Source organism: Ascidiella aspersa, chromosome 8, assembly GCF_963924565.1.
Source record: "Ascidiella aspersa chromosome 8, kaAscAspe10.2, whole genome shotgun sequence".
In the NCBI taxonomy this organism is placed as follows: Eukaryota; Metazoa; Chordata; class Ascidiacea; order Phlebobranchia; family Ascidiidae; genus Ascidiella; species Ascidiella aspersa.
The window spans coordinates 23,104,765-23,128,129 of NC_139454.1; the positions used below are offsets into that span (position 1 = coordinate 23,104,765).

The 23,365-nt window shown below is 39.5% G+C and overlaps 1 protein-coding gene across 1 annotated transcript in view; it reads right to left on the reverse strand.

Moving 5' to 3' along the window:
• Positions 1–1,519: 1,519 nt before the first annotated feature.
• Positions 1,520–23,365, reverse strand: part of LOC146136931 (teneurin-3-like) — a 135,569-nt gene continuing 113,723 nt past the window's right edge. Inside the window, exons 16-44 of the mRNA XM_083396289.1 lie at positions 21,759–21,998; positions 21,070–21,219; positions 20,369–20,585; positions 19,437–19,556; positions 18,615–18,900; positions 18,034–18,301; positions 17,021–17,263; positions 16,537–16,688; positions 15,566–15,743; positions 14,799–15,010; positions 14,363–14,532; positions 13,954–14,079; positions 13,303–13,486; positions 12,759–12,983; positions 12,411–12,495; positions 11,733–12,047; positions 10,927–11,130; positions 10,167–10,300; positions 9,580–9,780; positions 8,850–9,072; positions 8,314–8,573; positions 7,730–7,926; positions 6,864–7,109; positions 6,035–6,167; positions 5,444–5,576; positions 5,069–5,216; positions 4,268–4,730; positions 3,817–3,937; positions 1,520–3,295 (exon numbers count right to left, since the gene is read on the reverse strand). Of these exons, the coding sequence (XP_083252415.1) occupies positions 2,622–3,295; positions 3,817–3,937; positions 4,268–4,730; positions 5,069–5,216; positions 5,444–5,576; positions 6,035–6,167; positions 6,864–7,109; positions 7,730–7,926; positions 8,314–8,573; positions 8,850–9,072; positions 9,580–9,780; positions 10,167–10,300; positions 10,927–11,130; positions 11,733–12,047; positions 12,411–12,495; positions 12,759–12,983; positions 13,303–13,486; positions 13,954–14,079; positions 14,363–14,532; positions 14,799–15,010; positions 15,566–15,743; positions 16,537–16,688; positions 17,021–17,263; positions 18,034–18,301; positions 18,615–18,900; positions 19,437–19,556; positions 20,369–20,585; positions 21,070–21,219; positions 21,759–21,998 (6,308 nt within the window). The 3' untranslated portion in view covers positions 1,520–2,621. The remainder of the gene's footprint in view (positions 3,296–3,816; positions 3,938–4,267; positions 4,731–5,068; positions 5,217–5,443; positions 5,577–6,034; positions 6,168–6,863; positions 7,110–7,729; positions 7,927–8,313; positions 8,574–8,849; positions 9,073–9,579; positions 9,781–10,166; positions 10,301–10,926; positions 11,131–11,732; positions 12,048–12,410; positions 12,496–12,758; positions 12,984–13,302; positions 13,487–13,953; positions 14,080–14,362; positions 14,533–14,798; positions 15,011–15,565; positions 15,744–16,536; positions 16,689–17,020; positions 17,264–18,033; positions 18,302–18,614; positions 18,901–19,436; positions 19,557–20,368; positions 20,586–21,069; positions 21,220–21,758; positions 21,999–23,365) is intronic.

Genomic DNA, 23,365 nt, shown 5'->3' on the forward strand with positions numbered 1-23,365 from the left:
CTATAAAATAACACTATTTATAATACCCTTTTTATTTAGGAACTTTTCTATTTATTTATTTATTTTTATTTAGGAATTGTAGCTAGATGGCAGCTATTAAGTTTGTATAGCGTTACAATTTGCTTTTATAATATTTTAAATTCGCGCACAACAGATTTGGCATCAAGAGCTTATTTGTATAAACAAAACAAAAATTTATCAGCCAAGATCCTTATAACTGGGGAAGCCGGATACTTGACAATTCAATTCGATACCTTATGTTCTGTACAAAGTACCGCAGTAAGATCTGATGCAATATGACGTCATTACCATGACCAAACAAGAAAACTAAATAATCAAGTTTTATTTTAATTTGTTAAACTTAATCTAGCGTTAACAACCGTCGTCGCGGGCGATTGGTGGTCCGCAACGACTGCACAGGTGGCCCTCTGTGGCGATATGACAAGAATTAAAAAAGTCACAGATATACGCTGTACAGTACGTACCCTTTCAAAGATATTTGCCTAATTCAATATTTCGAAAAAGGGTATGTTAAGTAAAAAGCGTTCAGATTTTGTTTATTTTTTTTAATATTAAAATAAAAGCTTTATTAAAAAAATCCAAAATATTTTTATTGTGAATTTGTTGTTTGCTTTTAATTTTGTATGTACCTCTAATTTTAAACTTTTATATAATCAAATTTGGGTTTTTAGCTTCTAATGATTGGGGTTTTAGTCATAAAAGCAGGAATGGAAGTAGAATAGTTTTCTAAAGGAAAAATAGAAAAATTTCTTTACCGGAACGCATGAAAATTTTCAGAGATGACGTCATAAAGATAAGTCATAACTTGACGTCTAAAACAAAACCCTTTGAAAACTACTGGTTATCGTTTGCAACCAAAATGGTTGTTTGAAAACGATAGCACCTTTTTAAAATCGCCGTTGCAAATAGCTTCGACTGTCCCCCTGTTTAGATTGAGGTAGTAAATATATTAAAGCCCATATAAAGTACTAATAATTCTGAATATTTTAAATAACTCGTTGTTCATTTTCAGCATGGTTATATAAAACTAAAATTTATTATCTCAGCACTTGGTATCACCAAGCTGGTTATTACCCATTTCGACATTTTTGATTCTGAATTTGTTTGTTCTAGGTTTAATTAAAGAAAGACAAGGGCTGCGAAGGCAGTATCGGGCTTTTTAGGACACCTCTTAGAAATAATTTAGCCCAGAGGTGGAATTTATTATTTGGATTAGATTAGCAACACAACTAATTGCTGCAATGGATTTTAATGAGGTTGCAGATTAATTTTTCCACTCGTTCCTTTATTTTACTTTATTTATTCAACTAGATTTTCTAAAATTCTGTTCAAAAGGTAATTATTATTATGGAATAGAGTTAGGTAAACTGACAAAAAAACAAAAAACAAGAAGATAATGGTATGCGTTAACCTGCCTATTTTTTTAAATATATTTTTTCATTTTTCTGAAAAAAACAAAGAAAATAAGTAGTCAGAAAACTTCACTGTAGTGTTTCGAATTTGTATTTGGCAACTGCTTTGCCTACAGTATATAGGTCGCGTTTAAAGCACCGGCACAAGCAAGCAAAGTGGAAAAAAGCGAAAAAAAAGAAACCGAAATAATATGATTATCTAAAGCTCGAAAAAAACAAAAAACGGCGCCTCGTCGCTAGTCGCAAATTCGCGCGAAGCAGAGCAGAGAAGGCCCCCCCCCAAAAAAAAGACCTCAGAAACGGGAACACGACCAAAGGGCGTCCGGGCGCGCCAGGCCACGGCACCGGTAGACCCCAGAAAGCGAACAGAGCAAAGGGGGGTCAACTTAAATAGGGCGAAAAACAGCGCGAGCGTAAATAAGGGAGAAATATATTGGTCACAGTGGCAACACGCGAAAATATACGGTTGGGAAACAGAATCGCACAAAAATCAACAAAATCGTGTCAGAAAAACAAAAAAACAGCAAAAAACGACGACGGCGTCGATCCGCAGCCCTTGGCAACCGGCGCCGTCGCCTATGGCAACGCGATTATAATATGACGGAGTACGGGTGAAAATAGGGGTTGCTATAAAAAAGCGGCGGCCCTTTTGTTGAGTGACGGACAGCCATACACCGACACACAGTGATGTGGCGGGCGAATAAAGCTGAGGCGGCTATCAGGGACTTCGAAATTCTAGGCACTTTTTGAGTTTTTTTACTCGGGCGGTTTGAAACCCCTCTTTAGTGGATTTTTTCTACTTTTGATTTCATTTTTATTCAGGATCTAAAAGTTACAGGATCCGATTTGTTTGACCAGCAATCTGACGGATGTGCATATTTTCATTTCACGATTTGAGAATCTGCATAATTTATTTAGAAATTTCGGTTTTTGTCTATTTTCGATTCGGAAACTCTCGAGACCAACATCTTTCGATTTAGAAATTTTAGAATCCAAATTTTGGATTCCGAAAAGAAGTCCAGGATTGTGAACCAGCAAACCCTGGACTCCAAAGAATCGGCGTTTTAATTTTGGCGACGTCACGTCTTTCTCAGTATTCATCCGCCAATGTGAGCAAAATCTCGCCAAAAAACTCCGAACTCGATCTGCGCGGATCCCGGAATCTCGCGATTTCGCTCATTTGTGACGTCACGTCCTGCGCGCGAGCCGGATGTTACGCCCGGAGTCGGCCAGCTCCGGGTATCGCTCCGTGTCGAAGGCGAAGCGCGCCGAGTAGGAGGAAAGAGATCCGCTCCTCCGGATCTCCCGCTCTTCCGCCGGACTCCATCGCGTCCTCATCCCGCGGTTAATCTTGCTCCTCTCTCTCTTCCACATCTCCTGCTCCGCCCTCCGGAGCGCCTCCGACGCGATCCGATCCCGCTCCACCTCGGATGTTGTAAACTCGGAAGAGGAAGAAGAGGATTCGGACACGTACACTACAGTAACCACAGCGTAGCCCGTTTCAATCCGGATGCGCCTCTCGCGCGTCGATACCACGATGGGCACGTCGTCACCACTGACGTCACCGCCACTGACGTCATCGCGGCCTTGCAGGACGCGCTCGTGGCCAGGGGTGAGTCTCAATGTCTGCTTGTCCTTGTCGAAGGCGTCGCCGGGTTTGGAGAGGAAGACGTTCGGCTTTCCCTCGATTGTGAGGCTCATGGCGGCCGAGGCCGAGTCAGCGTCCTGGCCAAAAATGACGTCAGCGCCGTTGACGATGCCGCTGAGGCGCTTGACGTCATCGCTGGCCGAGTCGAGGACGCGAGTGGCGATGGCGCCGCGGTCCACCACGAAGATGAGGCCTTGCGCGAAGAGTGTGCCGTCTGAGGAAAAATATGAAGGTATGAGTTTTGCGGAAAAGATGACAAATGTTTGCTTTGGGCGTGTGTAGGTGAAGTTGTAAAAGTATAAGTGATTGTAAATGTGAGTAAAGTGTTAGTGTGATTGTAAGTAGAATGTGAGTCGTGGAAAGAGTCTAAGCCTGATTAGAAAGAGTGTGAGTGTAAGTATGAGGGTGAGTGTGAGTGTTAGTGTGAGTCTGAGTAGAAGGAGTGTGAGTGCGTGTGTATGTTTGTTCGGTTTAAAGTATTACTAATGTTATACATTATTTATAATTTCGATATTTTATAAGATTTCGTTACGTACAGTACAACTCAGTCCTAATTAGACAAGGCTATTTTATATTAGCATGGCAAAAAATGTTGATAAACTCCACTTGAGTATAAAAAATCCCGCAATCATAGCCTAAATCAGCTATCTTGCTTATTTGATTTGCGAACACCCGCAACAGTTCTATTTTGTCTACCCAGACAACTATTTCTAAAAACATAAAGCAAACACGAACCTGGCACGTTGGCCAGCGCCGCACCGCTCCTAGTGGGCACGAGGGCGGATGGAGTGGCTGTTTGTAGACTCATGTAAGTCCTGAGGTGGTGAGAGAGCTGGCACTCCACGCTAGACTTGTCCTGCGTCAAGAAAATACATTTGTTAGGAAAAACAAGTCGCCAGTGGTTAATAAAACCATTTTTTTTTAATAAATAAATAAAACTAGACAATTGTTTCAATCATTACAAATAATACAAAAAAGGTATAAACGATGGAACAAATAATAAGATAGCAATCCTATAAATGGTGCCCCGAGCGAGCAGCGGATCACAAAACAAACGTTCTGTGTCTAAAAACAATCAATCCTTAAGGAGACACTGATTAATTTTAGCAAATTATACAGACTGTTCAGTCGGTGTTTGAAGACACCTCGGCCAATTAAAGAACATTCACAATAAATCCCAAATTACCTTTTGCCTCGAAGCGATTTGTGGATCCGGGGCCACGTTTTGCAGCTTGAAGCCAAGCGCGTTCAGCCAACTGGCCGTGTCGGTCATGTGACCGTACACCGGCACGTGATTGGCCGGGTCAGCGACCTGAAACGGCGCAAAGGGCGTCGGCGCCGCGCCGAGCTGGTCCTTGAGTTGCGCAACGCCCGATGACGTAAATTGACCCACTATTGCGTCATAATCGACCGGGTTCTGCAGCTGTCCGGTCGATTGTTCGGTGGTCGAGCGCTTGCCCAGCACCGAATCGGCGACGATCTTCAAGTTGGATGACGTAGCTGCCGATGACGTCATGGTGGGCGAGAGGAGCGCGCGGTCGGCGAAGCGCACCAGACCGGTTGTGACGTCATAGATGCCGCCGCGAAAGCCGATGGCCAGAAAGAGGAAGGGCGCCGAGTCGTCGATTACCTGCCCGAAGGGAGAGTACCTGAAGCGAGAAGGTGATGTTAAAACAACGTTTTTAAAACACAATTTGTTGCTCGTTGTTTACATTTTTTTTTAGGAATTTCTTGAACAATTTTTTGCGCAATGTCACGGCGAAATAAGAAATGTTTTTCTCAAAACATTGCTTTTTTTCAACTAAAATATTTGAATTTTTAAGTACAACGACAAACGTTTCATTAGGAGAATAGAAATTTTAATTTACTACAATTTCTTTTTTCTGCTCTGAAATCAAAATTACGATATTGCTGCTTTAAAATCAAAATTATCTTTTTGCTGCTTTTAACCAAAGTTAACGAATTGCCCATTGACGTCACAACTTACTTGATACGCTTGACCAGCTTTCGGGAGCGGTCGAACACAGCAAGGGGAGTCCCCAAATGGTCACACACGACTGGCCACACCTCGCCGTCGCTACGCTCCATCGCAAACACGTGACCTTCGACGTCATAGCGGTAGGTGGTGACGAGACCTGAGGGGGGGGGGCAAACATTCATTAGACGAGTTTGTATTTAAAGATAATGCTAAAAAACAACTTCCCAAAAAAATTCAACGTATATTTAGAGTAAAAAAATAAACAAATTTCGACTTTAGTTCGAACCTCAGCACAGGCGAGCCTGCCTTATTTGCAATATTGATCGATAAATTGGTTATTCTGCGATGGCTTCCGGTGCACTAAGATGCAGTTGAAAAGCTTACCCGAGGTGGCGTTGAAAGTGTGAGTAAGTAGAGCTGGTTTGCTGAGATCAGCGTAAAGGTATCGAATCACTTCCTTGCTTTTCACGTTCACTCTGGTCGTCAAACGACCGAACCCGTCGTAACCGTATTTGATCTGTTGAATAGAGCTCAATTAGTCATTTGTTTAGGACGCGCAAACAGCGTTTTTTTTAGCTTGTATAACCGGTAACGATGCTGATTTACGTACAACAAAACATATACAAACGACAACCATCTTAACGCCACTTCTCCATTTGATAATATTTTGACAACAATGGCAACGTTTCCATGGTTAGCCATGCGGTAAAAATACCTTTGCTAAACCAACAGTTAATACAGATAAAAAGGTACAATGACCAAAATGACATTGTGATAATATGAAGGGGCACCAAATGCTCACCAATAGAGCAATCATTACACCCAGCAAATAGGGCAAAGATCTAACCATGTTGAAAATAAATAATGAGATATTCGAAGCATTTACAAAATTATATTTATTTCTGTATGTATTTTGATATTCTTACTACGCCTTAATGTGTTTAAATGGTGCCCCGAGTGAGCAACAAACCATACCTCGTATCCGTGATCAAGTCTGTAGGCTCTGGTCAGGTAACCCATGCTGTCGTACTCGAAAACCTCGTTGCCTCGCTGTTGCAGGAACCCGTCGGCGTCAAAGCTGTACTGCAGGTCGCCGCAAGACGCTAGTCTGTGACGTAACAAGCAAAACGATTATGACGCAGGCTGGTCTAAGTTGGGATTCGCTGGAAAGCCAGTTTTCTCGAAATTTCTTGATTAATAACTGAAATCGGGTGGAGCTGTTGCAAAACGCAAATACATATGTTCGTAATGTTAAACAACTCAAGGCGAAATTTGGCATTACGATTTTTTGTTTAGCTGTTAACTAATAAACACATATCGGTTAGGTTAGGGTAAATAAAAAAAAATAGTTGTGTGAGAAATATTAAAGAATCGTTGTTCACATAATGTTTAGACTACTTGTAAGGCTTTATTCGCCTACGTTAAAAATCGAAATATAATATAGTTATTCAACTTCCTAAAAATCTTCATCACTTTTAAATTTTAAAGAAGTTATCCGTTTATAAACGACCACACGCAATTCTGTAAACAGCTCCACGAAATTATTCAACGTCTTACTCAAATCTGAAACCATGAAACAATTCCAAAAAGCTTGAGAGTAAAAAAACAAAATCTCCTAAAAAACATTTCTATCAAATTTCACATTTTTCATCTTGAAAATTTGTTTAAACAACAAATTAACAAAAAGGAACTAGTCTATCGAATACGCAAGAAAACTCCAGCTTTATACCTTGCAAACGTCGGCGCTGAATACATATTTGTCAGAAGAAACCCTTTTACATATGAAAAAAAAACAGTCATTTACCTTCCAAGTCGGTCATAGCGCAAAGTGGTCCACTGGTCTTCCCGCTGAATCTTGTTCAGTCTGCCATCCGCGTCGTACATGTATCGCCACTGACGGGCGCCATCGAGCGCAACACTCTCTAGCGCCCCGCTGCGGGAGTAGCTGTACACCATCCGCGTGTTGTTCGGCTCGATTCCGATCTTAACGTCTTGGCTCGAGATTCGGCCGGCAGCGTCATAGCTCAGATAGATGTTGAACACAACGACGCTACATGAGATAATGAACAACGTAAGTTAGATTAATGCTTGGAGTTTCAATTAACGCTTTAACTAGTTAAAACGTATTTTTTGTTGGTAACCGTATTTATCTATATTTGAAACCTAGAAATCAGGCGGCAATGTACAAGCCCACACTTCACTGTAATGTTGACTTGTTTTCGCACAAGTGTGCTTTATCAAGTCCAATTGGAAACTTCAAATAAATTGTTTTTCAGCATTTGTTTTAAATGTTCATAAAATACTGCCTAGTTGTGTACGGGATTTGGCATTCACTACAACTAACTATAGAACTTCCAGTTATTATTACAATTCAAAACGTTCACAAAATTCTTACTATTACTGTCTCTGATATATCCCTACTATACGTCCAATTAGAACCTCCAGCCATTATTTTAATATTTATTTGAAACGTTCACAAAATGCTTCCTAGTTGTCTACAGGATAAAATATTATTTATTCTATAAATAACTACAACCTCCAGCCATTATGCCAAGATTGATTCTAAACGTTAAAAAATGCTTTTTTCTGTATGGATTTGATATCAATTCTACATCTGGCTTACAACCTCCAGTCATTATGCTCCGCACAACAAAATAATTGCGTATTCACCTGAAAATGACCAGTTCTGCTTCGCGGATTTTTCCGTTGTTATTAGACTGCTTGGAGAGCGTCATGGAAGGAGTGCTGATGGAGTAGATGCGACCTGGGAAGTCAATGACCTTGTACGGACCAAACGTGGTCAGTTTACCTGACACGTCATCGTAAAGAAGGTCCTCTTTTGGGAGCCGGGTGTCGTTGACTCGAACCTGCGAGACAATACGAGTGTTTTCGATAATTTTTTCTTACTTTTAGAGAGGTGGGAAATTTTTCTCGAGTATAATACCCTTGAAATCCGAAAACTATACCCCTAGCAAAATACAAGTAAAAACAACCAAAAAAATAAGTAAATCTCTTTACGACCCCCAACAAATTTGCTCTACCTTAATTACGAGAAAAACCCGGTCATCTTAAAACAACTTTATTCAAAAAGAGCGGAATACTATAATTACGCAAAATACATCATCAGTTCCGCCTATAAACTCAATTCGAATGAATGATTTAGTATTCTGGTCTTTTTGAATACAGTTTTAATTTTTTAGTTCGACTTCAGAAGTGGCCAAATCAGCAAACCTGCTTAATCTTCAACCCCTTACCTGGATACTCTCCAGCCGCAGATTAACGTCATTGGCGTACTCGAATGTGGCCAGGACGCCTCCGTCACTCGATGACGTCACGGTATGACGCGTCACCAGCGGTCCGTTGCGATGGTAACGTAGTGTGCAGTCATCGGTTGCCACGGAAACGAGCTCGCCCGATTGCGGGTCGCGCAACATCCGCGTGAGGGCGCCGTCGTGCAGAACCTCAGTCATGTGACCGTGCGCATCGTAGCGGAAAATCGCCTTGCGCTTGTCGCCTGCAAGTGTGACGTCATGAAGACCATTGTTAGTTTGGTTTTAAACGATAACACTTAGTTTGGTTACAGTAATTTGTAAGTGTTTAAACGGTTCTGACAGTTATAAAAGCGATTGCATAAATATGAAAACTAGCTTTGTTAAAAAACTTGAGAATTTAATAGGATTGAAAAGCGTGTCAAAAACAACGCAATTTGTAAAATAAAGCAGTATAAATTCTCGGCAGCGGCCAAAAGACGAAAAACGGAGTCAAAGCCGATCCGCGCGGACAAACGTACCAGGGTAAAAGACGGAAAGCGGATTTCCTCGGTCGTTGTTGTCCAGAACAAGCAGATCGGCGCCGTCGGGCCCGGTGAAGGTGGTACGCAGAAACCCGACCCCGATTCTCCGGCGGAGCGTGTAGCTGAGACCCGACGGCGTGGCCAGTTGCCGCAGGTTGCCGCTTGCGTCGTAGGTGAATGTAAAGCGGTGATTGGCTCCCGGTAGAGTGAGGTAGGCCACCTAGTGGGTATGAAATTAGAGTTTGTGTTTTGTCGAGTCTAAAAACTATCTCTGAGGCACTCGCATGGAGTAACTCGACCTAACCCGCGGTGTTGAAATGACTTTAGTCATTGACTTAACTTAAAGACACTTAAGTCATCAAAATTTAATAGCTTAACATGTGATTTTATGACAAGGACTTGAATTGGAATATATTTCTCTTATTATGACTTGACTAGGACTTAAGTTATTTTACATATACCTTGACTTAAGATTTAGTTATTTTACAAATGACAATGACTAGACTGGGACTTAAGATATTTTACATAAGACTTGACTTAGAATTAAGGTATTTTATGAATTATTTGACTTAGACTTAAGTTATTTTTACAAATTAGTTGACTTAAAACTTAGACTTAACTTAGACTTAAGATATTTTACATAGGACTTAACTTAGACTTCACATATTTTACATATGACTTGACTGAGACTTGAGATCAGAAAACAAGCGCCCACAAATACACGTACCTTATTCCCGTACGAGTAACGCCAGGTGTATCCGTCGGCCTTCCGAACACTTTCAACGTTGCCGTTCGAATCGTAGCGGACTCTCTCGGTGTGAGGACCTCTCTGCCACGTGGCAGCGTGACCCCGGGGGTCATAGGTCACGTTCACCGGGGTTATTTCGTTGCTGGGCATCCAGAGGGTCGGCAGGCCACGCTGGTTGTACTAGAAAAAAGATAAATGGTGATTTTTTGGCTTTGGCAACTGGAATAGATGCGGTTGCTTTTTTTGTAGGAAAACATTTTACATTGAAGAGATGATTTTATAGCAAAAAACACGAATCTAATACTCTTAGGCAAAATATATTTATACACAGATGTTGACAAATTGTACCCCAGAATTTCAAAACATAACTAATATCTTTGAACTCCAAATTAGAATTTTCGCGAGTTTCTTACCTACACGCGTAGCATAAACTTCGAGAATATTATCTTTGCATTCCTAATTAGAAATCCTACATTTTTTTTCAAGAATTTTTTTGTAAATCCCAACTTCGTTTTTTTTTTAATCCTAAAAGTCGCAAGTTTTTATTTATTTTTTTACGTTTTTACCTGCACGCGCAACATAAACTTGGTGTGGTCGTCGTAGATCTTCTCCATGCTGTGACCCTGGGAGTAATCGAGCGACAAAATGTTGCGACCGTTCACAGCCATTCGTCGGCCGAGTAAGAAGCGACTGTGCGACCCTGAAAATAAAACAACTGGTTTATTGGAAGTCTGCCCTGGGCTACAGTAAGCCAAGTCGGGTATGAAGTACACTATAAGCGTTTTTGTTACTTTGAAGCATAATGGTTTGAGGTTGTAGCAAGATAAAATAAGAATAAAAGCGTGATAAACAGCTGTTGCATAGTTATCCAGACATGGCCGCGTAACACATATGAAACACACACACGCATATGTATTTAATAACAAGTGATATCTAGCCCCTCGGAAGCTGCTTTTGTAACCCCATACTTATAAAAGTAGATCTAAATACTGAAAATAAGTTTTTTCTGTACTTATTTGTTTTATCCCAAGTTTCGTCTACCTATCCAGGATGCCTTTATCAGAAAATGTAACAGCTCCATGCAAAGTAAAACGACGCATTTTGTAAAGAAATTAATTCCAGGTAGCTTATTTTCGGTCAATACCATGCCTGGTAGCAACAGCATTTTTAAAGTAAGTCTAACATTTAAATCATGTCAAACACCTTAACCTCAAGAAGTGCCTTATTAATTGCGGAAAAACAGTTATTTCCTCTAAGTGGCGTTGCTTTCTCCTTATAACCATTCCCAAAAAGCACAGTACGACTATCAACGTTTGAAGCACTTACCTATATCCTTTTCCTTGCGAGTTCGCCACACGATCTCGTTCTCAAGGGGGTCACTTGGCAGGTGGATGGTACGTTTGGCCAGGAAGGGCGCGGTCAGGCCCAGGACCGGGTGAGGTTTGGTCTCGAAAATGAGGTCCGAATCATCCAGGTAATGCACCGATATCGAATTGTCAGTCCACCGCTTGTAAGTGGTCACCATCGCGCCTGGAGAGTAATACAATTTGTTACGATTGAAAGCAAAAACACACTCCATGGGCAAAATTTGGCAGTGAATGGCCAAGTTATAATATAGTAGAAGTTATAATGCAATCAGATCTTTAATTGAAAGCAAAAAGACTGTTATGGACCGATTTAGACAACTAGATGAAAAATCATAAGAAATGGAAAATAAACTTTAAAACATAAAAACCTATTAAAAAAAATCCAAATATAATTAAAAGTATTAAAATACTCCAAGCGTTACCTTCCGTTGTTGTAAAAAAATTCAGAACAAAAAATATAAATGGAAAACAAACTCCAAAATAAATATAAAATAATACAAGCAAACACGAAAACAAAAAGCAAAAACTAAATCTGAAAAACATCCTTTTAAAAAAAAAACGGAAAAAAAACAGAAAAATATCTAAATCGTTACCTTCTTTTGTTGTGGAAAAATTCAGCAAAAAAAATTATGAATGGAAAATAAACTTTAAAATAAAAAAACATATTAAAAGAAAACATAAAAACGAGAAGCAAGGACTAAATCTGAAAAAAAAAATCAATTAAAAAAAAAGCAAAAAAAAACAGAAAAATATCCAAAGCGTTACCTTCAGTTGTTGTGATGAGGTCACAAAGATATCCGGGCTCTGTCGTCACAACTACGTCACGCCGTCCGACGCCCATGCGCCCGGCCGGGTCGGTTCCGACCGCCGTGGCCGCCGTTTCCATGGTTACCGTGTGACGTGTGGCGTTGATGTGTCGATGCAGTGACGTCATGGCGCCAGTGGGCGACACGGCGGTGATGAGGCGACCGTGTACGTCATAGACGTAGAATGATGACGCAAAGCGACCGATGACGCTCGATCGGATGAGACCACTGTCTTCTCCCTGGTATTTGAAGACGGCGAGTGGGCTGGAAAAGCCTGCAATAAGAAAATGCGGTTTTAAGGGGAATGCTGCTTGTTTCGGGATTTTTGACTTTCTTTTTTTCAAAAAAGCCTGTTGTTATTTCCTAAGGACTAATATTTTAAGTATTCGTTTGAGGGTGTCTTGTTTGAAATTATCCTAAAAGTATATACTTCTAAATTTGGTTGACCCTATAAACAGTGCTAAACACTGTTGTCATTTTACTTTTTTAAAGTTGTTTAAACTATACTTCTTCTGAAAGTAACCCCCGACTCGATTTAAGGCAGCGTTGTCTTCTACTAGAGACCATTATTTTTAGTACCTTTTAAAAGTGTCAAACTAAAACACTGAACCGTCATGTTGAATTCAATCAAACTCACCTTGTGTTATTTTGGTCAGGGCCGAGGCGCTGTTGTGGGAAAGTCCCAGGGTGTTCCCGTTGGGGAGCGCGATCTGAACCGGAACCTGAAGAAAATATAAACAATGTTAAAATTCACGCAATTTAATAAAAAATCACATAAGGCAGCATTTTTAAAGCTCTTAAGGAAATTCATCAAAGCAAACAACGCTCAAGTAGAACTTGAAAAAGTTATCATGTTTGATTTCAAAAACGAATTTCTTTTGTTAAAATAAATTAAAATGCTAAACATTTTTTTAAAATGCATCAAAAAATAATAAATATCTTTTTTCAAAATGCTTTAAAAAATACTGCAAAAGCACTCAATTACCCCGTTCGACCCGAAATCAATCTGCAAGGTATTTCCGTTCACATCACGCACAGCGTTCAGCTTTCCCTCACTCGAGTAAGCGAAGTTGTACAGCCAGCTTCCGGTTATGACGTTTCGTGTTTCCACGTGACGCCCGTTCCGGTCGAACGCGTACAGCTGGTTGGTGTCAGGGTCGGCCACGTTATACTCGCCCTGCGCACTCAAGCGTGGTAGAGAGTGGACCACCTGGTGGGGTATAAGGGCAGGTTTTTTAATCGAAAACGAGGTTAGGGTTATTAATTGTAATTAAAGACAATAAGAGGCAAAAATTTGTTTTTTTTAACTGATAAACAAGATATGCAAAAAACAACGAAATAAACATTAAACACGGATAATAAATTAATAAATGTATCCAAAAGTACGAAATCGACCACTAGCCATACTACGACATAATTATCCCGATTTTAGAGTCAGGCAAAAGTACGTGTTTTTGTTTTAATCAGCTGCAAACGATTCAGCTCAAATATAAAATCAAAAAGCTAGCAGAGCGGCTCCCGGTGCCCACCTTGCGGATGCGCAGATTGAGCTGGTCGGCCACGTACACGCTACCGTCAGGTGTCGCTGTTACGGCGGTGGGGTTGTGAAGGGACGCACTGCGGGCGAAGTTCGCGTCGCCGGCGAAGCACTGGCAGTCCTGCAGCGCACAGTCGCATTTGGAGTCCACCCCGGCCACGGTTGAGATACGACCGCTGTTGGAAAGGCGCAAAAGGTTAAATCTCTGGTTTTCTTAACCTTTTACGAATAATATGCAGTATTGTTGTTAACAAGCTATTTTAAGGTTATTTTTAACGAATCACATCCGAGTAACGTTTACAAAATGAGCAAATCAACGTCAAGTCATTTGCAAAGTGACTCTAGTGACAGTCAGGTCATTTGCGATATGACTTCAGTCCCAGTCGTGTCATTTGCGAAATCACTTAAATCCCAGTCAAGTCATTTCGCGACTTGGCTCAAATCCCAGCCAAGAATTTGCGAAATGACCAAAGTCCCAGTCAAGTTAAGTCATTTAAGAATTGAATTATGTCCGAGTCAAGTCATTTGCGTGGCAATTTGCGGAAGACAAATTGTAGTAGACTTTCTAACTACTTTTAACTTTGATCTAATAAAGCACGGTTTTGAATTATGACAAATACAGCCATTTTTAAGGCCTTCTTACTTGTAGGGGTCGACGCGCCTGACCCTGTGCACCGAACGTTGGTCAGTCTCCGACACGAACAGGGCGCCGTCTAGTGGTGACACAGAAAGCGAAGTTGGCGAGATGAGACTGACTTTCCGCGCATCACTGCCGGGAAAAGACGAAAAAAGATTAGGAAATGCGGAATCACGGCAACACAAAGGCAAAAATAGCCGTTGGAAGGCAAAATATGCAATTGATACGCCAAACCTCCTATGGAGACTCGGTGAATGAGGTTAGAGAAAAGTAAAATAAGGAACTGTTAAGAGGATTTTCGAACAACAACTTTCTAAAAAGCAGCAGATTAAATGCGAAACTACGAAATCAAAGTACGGAACAATAACTAAAACATCAAGTTTATAAGGTTGAACACCGCACTGGTATAACTTACCGGTAGTCCGGCTGTTTTGCCGCCCAACGTGTGCAGTGAACCGGAACGCCGGCTGCCAGCGACGCTTGACGTTCGGTGACGTCAATGCGTACTATGACGTCACCGTCGAGTACGTAGAGCGCGCCGTCCACGTGACTTAGGGCAAGGTCGGTGGGGAAGGTGAACTCAATCTAAAAAAGCGAAATTATTTTAGTTAATATGTAAAAAAAAAAAAAAATAAAAATTGAAAAATTTGAAAAAGCTAGAAAAACATAAAAAACTGAAATATTTAATTTAAATTTAGATTTTTTATCAATAAAAACAAGTTCCGTAAAACGTTGCCATTTTTACAACTCATTTGCGAGTTTTAACCATTTTTACAGCAGCTGTGCTTCTAATTTTGGCTTTTCTCATCTTACAACATCGAAAAACTTCCTTTCAAGTAAGCAACACACACCTGATCTAGGCTTATGCTTCCAGAGCAAGGCAAAGGCCTCGTTCCCGAGACCAAAAGGCTTCCTGCGAACGTTGCGATCTCGCCGTTCCGAGGGTCTACGGTTCGAATACGGGTGCCGTCGACGAAGTACAAAACACCGTTTTTGTCCAGGGCCAGACCCTTGGGCGCCGAGAGACGAGCCGAAGTAGCTTGTCCGCCGTCACCGCAGTCATCTGGGTAAAGATGGTTGAATTTATTGGTTTGCTGGTACGCAAATGCATAATGGGTTGAGTGTCGTACAAAAAGCGCACAGAACGTTGCTTCAAACGAGACTACATAGAACACTAGTTCAATGTTCTAAATTAAAACAAGAAAATTGGACCGCATTTGCAATTAAAACTTATTGTAAAAAAACAATTGCTGTTTGTGTATTAAAAAGTAATTTCGAATCAGCAAATTTTCCCTCGAAGATTTACAAAATGATTTCGCAACTTAGCTTTAGGCAAGGGCTGATCTCACTCGATAGTTAAATGGTGTCTAAAATCCACAGTTTAACTAACTTGAAAAACGCTTGTATTTCTGAATGGAAGTCTGTTTCTTTTTTCTGCATATTTTATCGGTTTGTTTTTTTCAGTTTTTTACCATTTTTTGCGTTTTTTGATTTGTTACTGTTCTTACCCCCTTTTTCTGTGTTTTTGTGTTTTTCCTGTTTTAATTTTTTCGTGTTTTCTATCAATGTTCACTCCTGTTCGTCTGTCAAGCGGTCACTCTGTTCGTCTGTCACTGACCTTTCTGCAGGGGGTAGCAGGTGGCGCCGGTGCCGGCCACCGTCTCGCTGTTTGTGAAGAGGTCCCGGGACCTTCGGTTCCTGGGCAGGTCCATCCTACGGAGCCGGTAAATGCGACGTTCGTTGGGATTGGAAAAGTACAAGACGCCGTTGGCCACCGGCGACATCGCCATGTAGTACTACAAAAACGGAAAAAGTTACTTTAATACTGTATATTGTTGTAGCAATATATAAACTGTTGTTACCAGGCATAATATTAATTAAAAAATAAAAAAAATGGCTCCTCGGCAGTGTACATTACACTATTATGAACAAAATATTATTAAGAGCCACAAGACGTTCAAAGACTTATCAAAGAAAATCTAAGACCTAAAATAGGATAACTAGACGTTTTTTCTTAGTAGATAAACAAACTAGTGAAACAAATGTTTTTTATACTTATTATGTTTTTTAATCACACTAATGTTTTTTTATACGCAAACTTATTCACACATAACTTAAAGCTGGACATAAAATAAAGACTTTAAACAAATATTTTTTTCCCTTTTCAATACACAAATGAATTGATATTCTAAATATATTGAAAGACTAGATCAATTAAAGTGGCATTATACAAGTGACATAAAAATATTTAATGAAACGATAAAAGGGTCACAAGTATATCAGCAACAGCAAAATACTCTAGCAAAGCTAGCAATTCAGGTCAGACATAATAAACAGATCTTAAAAGATATAAGATCTGTTTATTGTGCCTGATCTGAATTGCTAGCTTTGCTAGAGTATTTTTCTGTTACTGATCGGGAATTAAGGTCGACATTTATCTTGCAAGGGTCAAGGTGATTTCCATTATTCACATATTCAGTACAACAAGCATATCCGCAGCATTAATATTTAGACACAGTGCATACATGATTTATCAGGCCCGTAAAACACGGTATTTCGTTTCAAGATTAAAAACAAATCAATATATACCTTAGCGGGAGCACTTCTCGTCGAATAGAGGCTTGTTGCGTTGCCGTGAACGTCGATTTTTCGGATAAAGTTGTGGTCCCCGACGTAAATATTTCCCGCCGCGTCGCTCGCTAGCGCCACTGGCGACAGAAGTTGGGTACGGGTTGCTGGTCCTGAAGCAAGTTGTAGGGAAAACAGATTGAAAAATAGACGGCAGTAGTTGTTTATGTCTTTTGTACTTCCGAAATATTTAGTATACAGGTCGACTAAAATTGGTTTGAAACCTTTTAAGGAGCACATAATGTACATTATAGTAACTTACATTTACAACCAAATAATTAATCACAAACACAATGTTCTTTTTAAAGTAAGTGAGACCTAATTAAAAACGATAATACAACATTTTCTACTAAGCCAAAGGGTTAACACAATTTCTTCCACTTATATCAGCCCTTGTCTCAAAATCGTCACGCGTGTCTCGTGTAGCGTGTAGCGTGTCGCTTACCGTCGCATCTGTCGCAGGACGCGTGTCGCGTGAGTCCGTCGCCCATCACAGTGGACATCATGGGTGGTTGGTCGCGCAGGCGCATCTGGCCGCCGTTGCCAAGGTAAACGATGCCGGCGTCCGGATGGTAACTATGGTGGATGTCTAGCGACCAGAGGTCAATTGAAGGTCGTCCGTGCAGCGTGGTGACCAGGGTCGTCCAGACCACGTCCGAACAAGACTCGTACTCGTAACCGACCAGGACTGCAAATGGAAGAATTTTTTTTGATTGTGCGAAAACTTTTAATACAGTTGGTCTTTATATGCAAAATGTTTTCCTGTTTTTTTCGATTTTAATGTTTAATCTGTGTTTTAATCTGTGAATTTTGCGTAATGTGATGAGTTCAGTAAATGTAACAGTTGATAATTAATTTTAACTACACAAAAATAAACATACAGCACTGTAAATACAGCCAATAACATCTAAAAATTAACAGGTTTTTTAATTTGAGATTAAAACTAAAAATCTCAACTTAATTATATTTCTTCTTTGGACATCTGCGAAAAATAAGAGGAGAGGATATATTTACAATGTTTCCAACAAATAATTGGAACCCTCAGCTGGTGTTAAAGTTTACAAAAACTAATTTCGTTTTTCTTCCCCTCGAACCAACAATTTATTTAGGGGTTCAGCATTAAAAAAAGTTTAAGAACCCCTATCTGTGTTGTAACAACCTAATGTAAAGGATATCTACTTGGAAGTGTTGTACACAAGTCATTTAAGAGTTATTTTGAAATGATTTAAGTCCCAGTCAAGTTAATTATGAGATAACTTAAACCAAAGTCCAGTTTTGGAGCATTATGGCTGGAGGTTGTACTAAGACGTATTAAGAATATCAAAGCCTATACAGAAGTAGGTATCATCTTGAACGTTTCGAATAAAGAGTTGACACCTACTTCTGTATGGACTTTGATATTCTTATCAAGTCAAGTTTGTTTTAATAAAAAACACTAAAAAGAACATAAAATCCTACCTTTAGCGCTTACGGGTCCGTACACCGGACGATCGTATGCATCAACCCTCGGCCACTCATAAGTGAAGCGGAGCGAAGACTCCGGTTCCATCCTCTTGGTGAAGAGTCGTCCCTGGATGACAATGCGGATGTGGACTTGGAGGAGGTTGGCTGGCATTTCTCCGTCGATGAGGAGAAGAGAAAGGATCGATTGGTATCCCGGAGCTCTTCCGCTCAAGTACACCAAGGAGGTCTCGCTTCCTGGAAGGTTCACGGACTGACGGATCTCCTGGAGGAAAGAAGATGAAGATGAGGGATTTAGGAGAATTGAAAGACGGTGCTTGGAGCATGATGGCTGGAGGTTGTAGTTAGACGTGGGATGAATATTGAAGCCTATTACCATGCAGCATTTTGGATTTTTTTAAAGAAATCTTAAAATAATGGATGGAGGTTGTAGTTAGACGTATAATGAATATCAAACATCATACAGAAGTAGGTAGCATTTTGTGAACGTTTTTAATTCTACGTTTTGAATAAATTCCATTCACAAAAAGCTATTCTGAACAAAAAACAACAACGCAAAACTGCTCAGAAATAATCACCTGCGTTTCAGGGATCACGGATCCACGTTCTGAGCATTCAGCAGCTGTGTAAGCTCGCACAGTGCTCACAAGCACCGTAGCAGAGGGTGGGGCTAGTCTGCTGGAGTCGCATTGACTCGTTGCCAGGTACCCTGGGTCCTTGGGTTGGCTGGGAGTCCGCATGCTCACGGTGGGGGCTATGACGTAATCATTCCAGGGGGCGAACACGGATACTGTGGCGGGGACGAATGAGGTTCGCTGGAAAGAGAGTTCGAATGACCCGCCGCCGTTTACAAGGATGTCGAACCTGGAAAGATACAAAAGGGCATAAATTTTGCTGTGTCTGGGTTGTAAACAAGTCATTGTCAGTTAGGCGACCCCTGCACAACTGTAACAAAACGAAAAAAAAAACATTTTTCTAACAGCATCGCTCTATATCTATGTGAAAGTGTTGTAAAGAAGTCGTTTTAAAATACCTTTAGTCAAATTATTTGCGATATACCTAAAGTCAATTTTTTTTCAAAAAAATAGAAAAAAGTCAATCCCCAGTCCAAGTCAAGTCATTATTACAGTAAGTCATCTCCAAGGTAAACCACTAATATAATAATAAAACGATAGACCATTAAAATAGGTAAACTTGTTCGATTATAAGAAATATTTCAACTAAAAAATAACAAAAAAACACAACATGAAGCAATCTGATTGTTAAAGTCTAAGTCAAGTCTTTGTCCAAACGACTTCAGTCGTTTCAACTCAAGACATTTTACCAAAACGACTTAAGTCAAGTCAAGTCATTTAAAACAGTGATTTAAGTGCACTTAATTCAAGTCATTATCAACTCACCATCCGTCGGCCCTGGTCTTGGTGCTACCGAATTCCGGTCGGAGCATAATGGCTACTTTGGCGCCGATAAGGGGAGAGCCGTCCGCTGTAAGAACACGTCCCCGAATCACGCTGGCGCGTCTGCGGGGAAAAAAGAAGCGCTTGAAGCGGCATTTGGGGAGGGTCTGCTCAAGGCTTAAGTTGGCTACGAAATAGGAAAGCTAATAAGTCGCGTGATGAACGTATATCTTTGATACTTTACTGGTTCAGTGGTTTTTTACTGGCAAATTTGAAGATCGCGCGGATTTATTAAAGCCGCCAAAGAGAAAATTTCATTTTAAGCAAATCCTCTTTTCATTGTAGTTTGGGGATAAAGCGTTTTTTTACAGTGTATTTAAAAAAACTACAAGCTCAAATTGAAAATCAGCCAAATAACTTAAATAATTTATATGCTCGCAAGTCTTTCAGCATATTTGGAAATTTTTAGATTAGAATATCACAAAACTTATGACATTTTAAAAGCGCTATAACCTCTTTTATTTCTATGCAGACCAGATAGAGGTATTTCCACGTCTGGCGAAATCAAGGCGGCTTTAATTTTAACTTTAAATGATTCAAAGCAGTCCACTTTGTTGTTGTAATGAAATTCAATCAATGAACCAAATTTTACAGGTAGTTGAATCGTTGTTTTTTTAATTTTTAAAAGAAGTACTAGAGCATTTTAAAAATTACATAGTTTTTGGTTTTAATTTTACAAAAAAATATTTTTAAAAGTTATTTTGTTTTTTAGGTAAATATAAAAGCAAAGCGAATTTACCTAAACTTTTTTACCAAAATTAAGGGTATTTTTCGATTTTTTAAGTTGGTGATAAAATTAAGTGTTAAAAAATTGGTAAAAAAAAAATTTTTGTTCAATTTTTCGACCGTAACAAAGTCAGATTCGGACTTTTTACCTGGCGTCGATTTGCGAGCTCTGCGCCCCCTCCTGGATACCGTTGCTATGTACGAGGAAGCGGACTCGATCGAAGAAGGAAGAGGTGTCGGTGAGAGGACTCCTCCCGTAGATGCGTGAGATCTCGTGGATGGGATCCAGGGATCCACGACATTGAGCGCTCCGGCTGCAAGATCGGTGAGAACAGCAGTCCGGATCCTGGCAGTCGGCAAGCGTGTCTGCGCAGGAGGAATAATTAGATCATGTAGTATTGCAATAGGATTTCCTTCTTGAAATCGTTTTAATAAACCAATTTCTTTAATATTTGGAAAAAAAAAAAAAACTGTGGAAGAAAATTCAAAAACCCGAAATGATGTGACTAAAAACTTACTGGGACCCTAAATCGACATTGCGCATAAACTATTTGTAAAACCAAAAAATATATTATTCGGCAACACTAAATGTACATTAAAATAACACTTATTTGGAAAACAATAAATAATTTGTTGGGTAAGTCCAGTTAGCTGCACAAAGGAAGGATGGATCACGAACTATTTGGAAACAATAATTTCTTATTACACAAAATTATTTCGAAACAATGAATTCCCAAAATTATTCGGAAAAAATAAATTGATACTCATCAATTTTTTTAGAAACATTAAATCAACTTTACCGAAAATTATTCGGCAACACTAAAATAAAGTCACACTCCATAATGCCCACCATGATCATTGTCTCTTCCATCTGTGCACTGAAGTTCGACTTCAACATCGCACTTTGGTCCTTTCCATCCGTTGGAGCAAGAGCAATAGTAATCGCCCTCCGAATCCCGGATGCAGTTCCCGTTGCCGGAGCAGTCTTTCTCGCATCCGGCTGAAAAAGGAAAATGAAGATGTCAATTATATAGATGTTTTTAGACGTTTCGGTTGCGCATGTATTTTACAACTAAATCAAAACAAGATACTCCAAAGGGAGAAACAATTTCATTAGGCAAATTTCTACTGCATATTGTTTAAAAAAAATTAAAATTTCACATATGAAAAAAAATTAAAATTTCCCATGAATTTCCAAACTTTTCGTAAAATAAAGCTATCTTTTGTAACTACAGCAGAGAACTAGCAGTTCGACTTTTTAAGGCATAGTTATACAAACAAAAAACACACATAAAACAATAGATTAGATAGCACAATATTCTGTTCCATCAAGCCTCACCAAAAGTATTTGTGCCGCAGCAAATACATAATTACTGGAATAAACCGTATTTTTGTCATGTTTTGGTTTTACATTTTGTAAATATACTTTTGACACTATAGCAGAGAACTATAAGTTGGAAATTTTTTAGCGGTCACTAAATCCAACTAAAAAAACAACAAAAATATAGTACACAAACAAGAGAAACCATCAACCCTCACCAAATGAGCAGGTAAGTCCGTTCCAGCCCAAATCGCATACGCAGAGTCCGTTTACGCACGCTCCGTGTTCTGCGCACTTCGCCGGGCACTGTTTGACATCGCAAGCGTCGCCCGTCCAACCGTCTTCGCAGCGACAAGTTCCGTCTACGCACGTTCCGTGTTCCGAGTGACAGGCCGGCCTACAGACCGCTGCGGCAGCACGGGAAGGGTGGTTGAGATTGGTGGAGCCCAACTTAAGGTCTACTTGGCGGTGTTTGTTTTTATGTTTTTTTTTTGTATTTTTAGGTATTTTTTGGTAATTTTTTTGGTATTTTTGGTATTATTTTGGTGTTTTTTGGCGTTTTTTTTTTGGTATATTTTTGGTAATTTTGTTGGTAATGATTTGGTATTTTTTGGTAATGTATTTGTGTATTTTTATGGCAGGATTGTCAATGTTTTGCGAAATAGTTTGTAGCAATATTGTTACATTTTTGTGGTTTATCCGAGGTAGCATTATGGTGAATTACAGTGTTGGTGGTTGTTAAATGGTGCATGGTGGCAATTTTTAGTGTTTTTTGTGGTTTGTGTCGTGGTGTGGGAAGTTTTAGGAGACGAGAGTTTGTATAATTGTCGGAGTATTAGGATTGTGTTTTTTTGGTATTTTGTGGTTTATTTAGTAGGTTATTTATGTATTTGTAAATTTTATAATTCAGGTTTTACGGTTGTTTTAAAGTTGTGATCGGTAGTATAAATTGACAAAAGGGGTGGGCAAATTTGATGTTCCAATGCACAAACCATGCACGATTAATGGCGATTATTTCGATTTTGAAAACATTTACAATATCATCGCATATCAAACAGTCGGTTTTTGAGTTCGTTTGGCGTATTTTTTATGTCGTCGTGCAAATGAATAATGACCGTGTTGTACAAAATGGTTCGGGATTACGATTTTTCGGTGGTGGTTTTGTTAGGATGGCACGGCAAGCAAAATTAGGAAGAGAGAGGATGGGAAAGGAAGAAGGAAAAAACAAAAAAGAGAGAAAAATAAAAAAAGGTTAATACTACGTCAAAACCAAGGCAAATAAATATGCAAAAACACTAGTTGTTTTCTATTAAACAAACACACAACAAACGAATTTTGATTCATTCATTTCTAAATGACCTCACTCAGAGAAATGACTGTTACATGCCAAGGTCAAAATATAAAAAAAAAATATCTAAAATGTTGCTATGTAAAAAGTTAGGTATTTTCGCTTTTAAATGGGCTGTAAAACATATATTAAGTTTTTTTTAATAGAAAACCTATAATATAAAACAAATCCAATTGCTTAAAATTAAAAAAAACATTAACAACTTATCATCAAAATCATGCACAAAAAACAAACAAAAACACAAAAAACATTCAAACGACATTTGTCGCAAATTAAACAAAACGCATGACGCGTATTCGTGTCAGACAACAAATACGTCAAATGGTAAGTTTTAAGGGTGACAAAAAATCAACTAAACATGCAGTGTGTGAAAGCTACCTATGGTAACACGACTGTTTGTTTATCTTTGTACTTTTTCTATGTTTTGCCTGTGAGCAATACGTTATGCAAACACAATGTAAGTTAAGTATTACTACC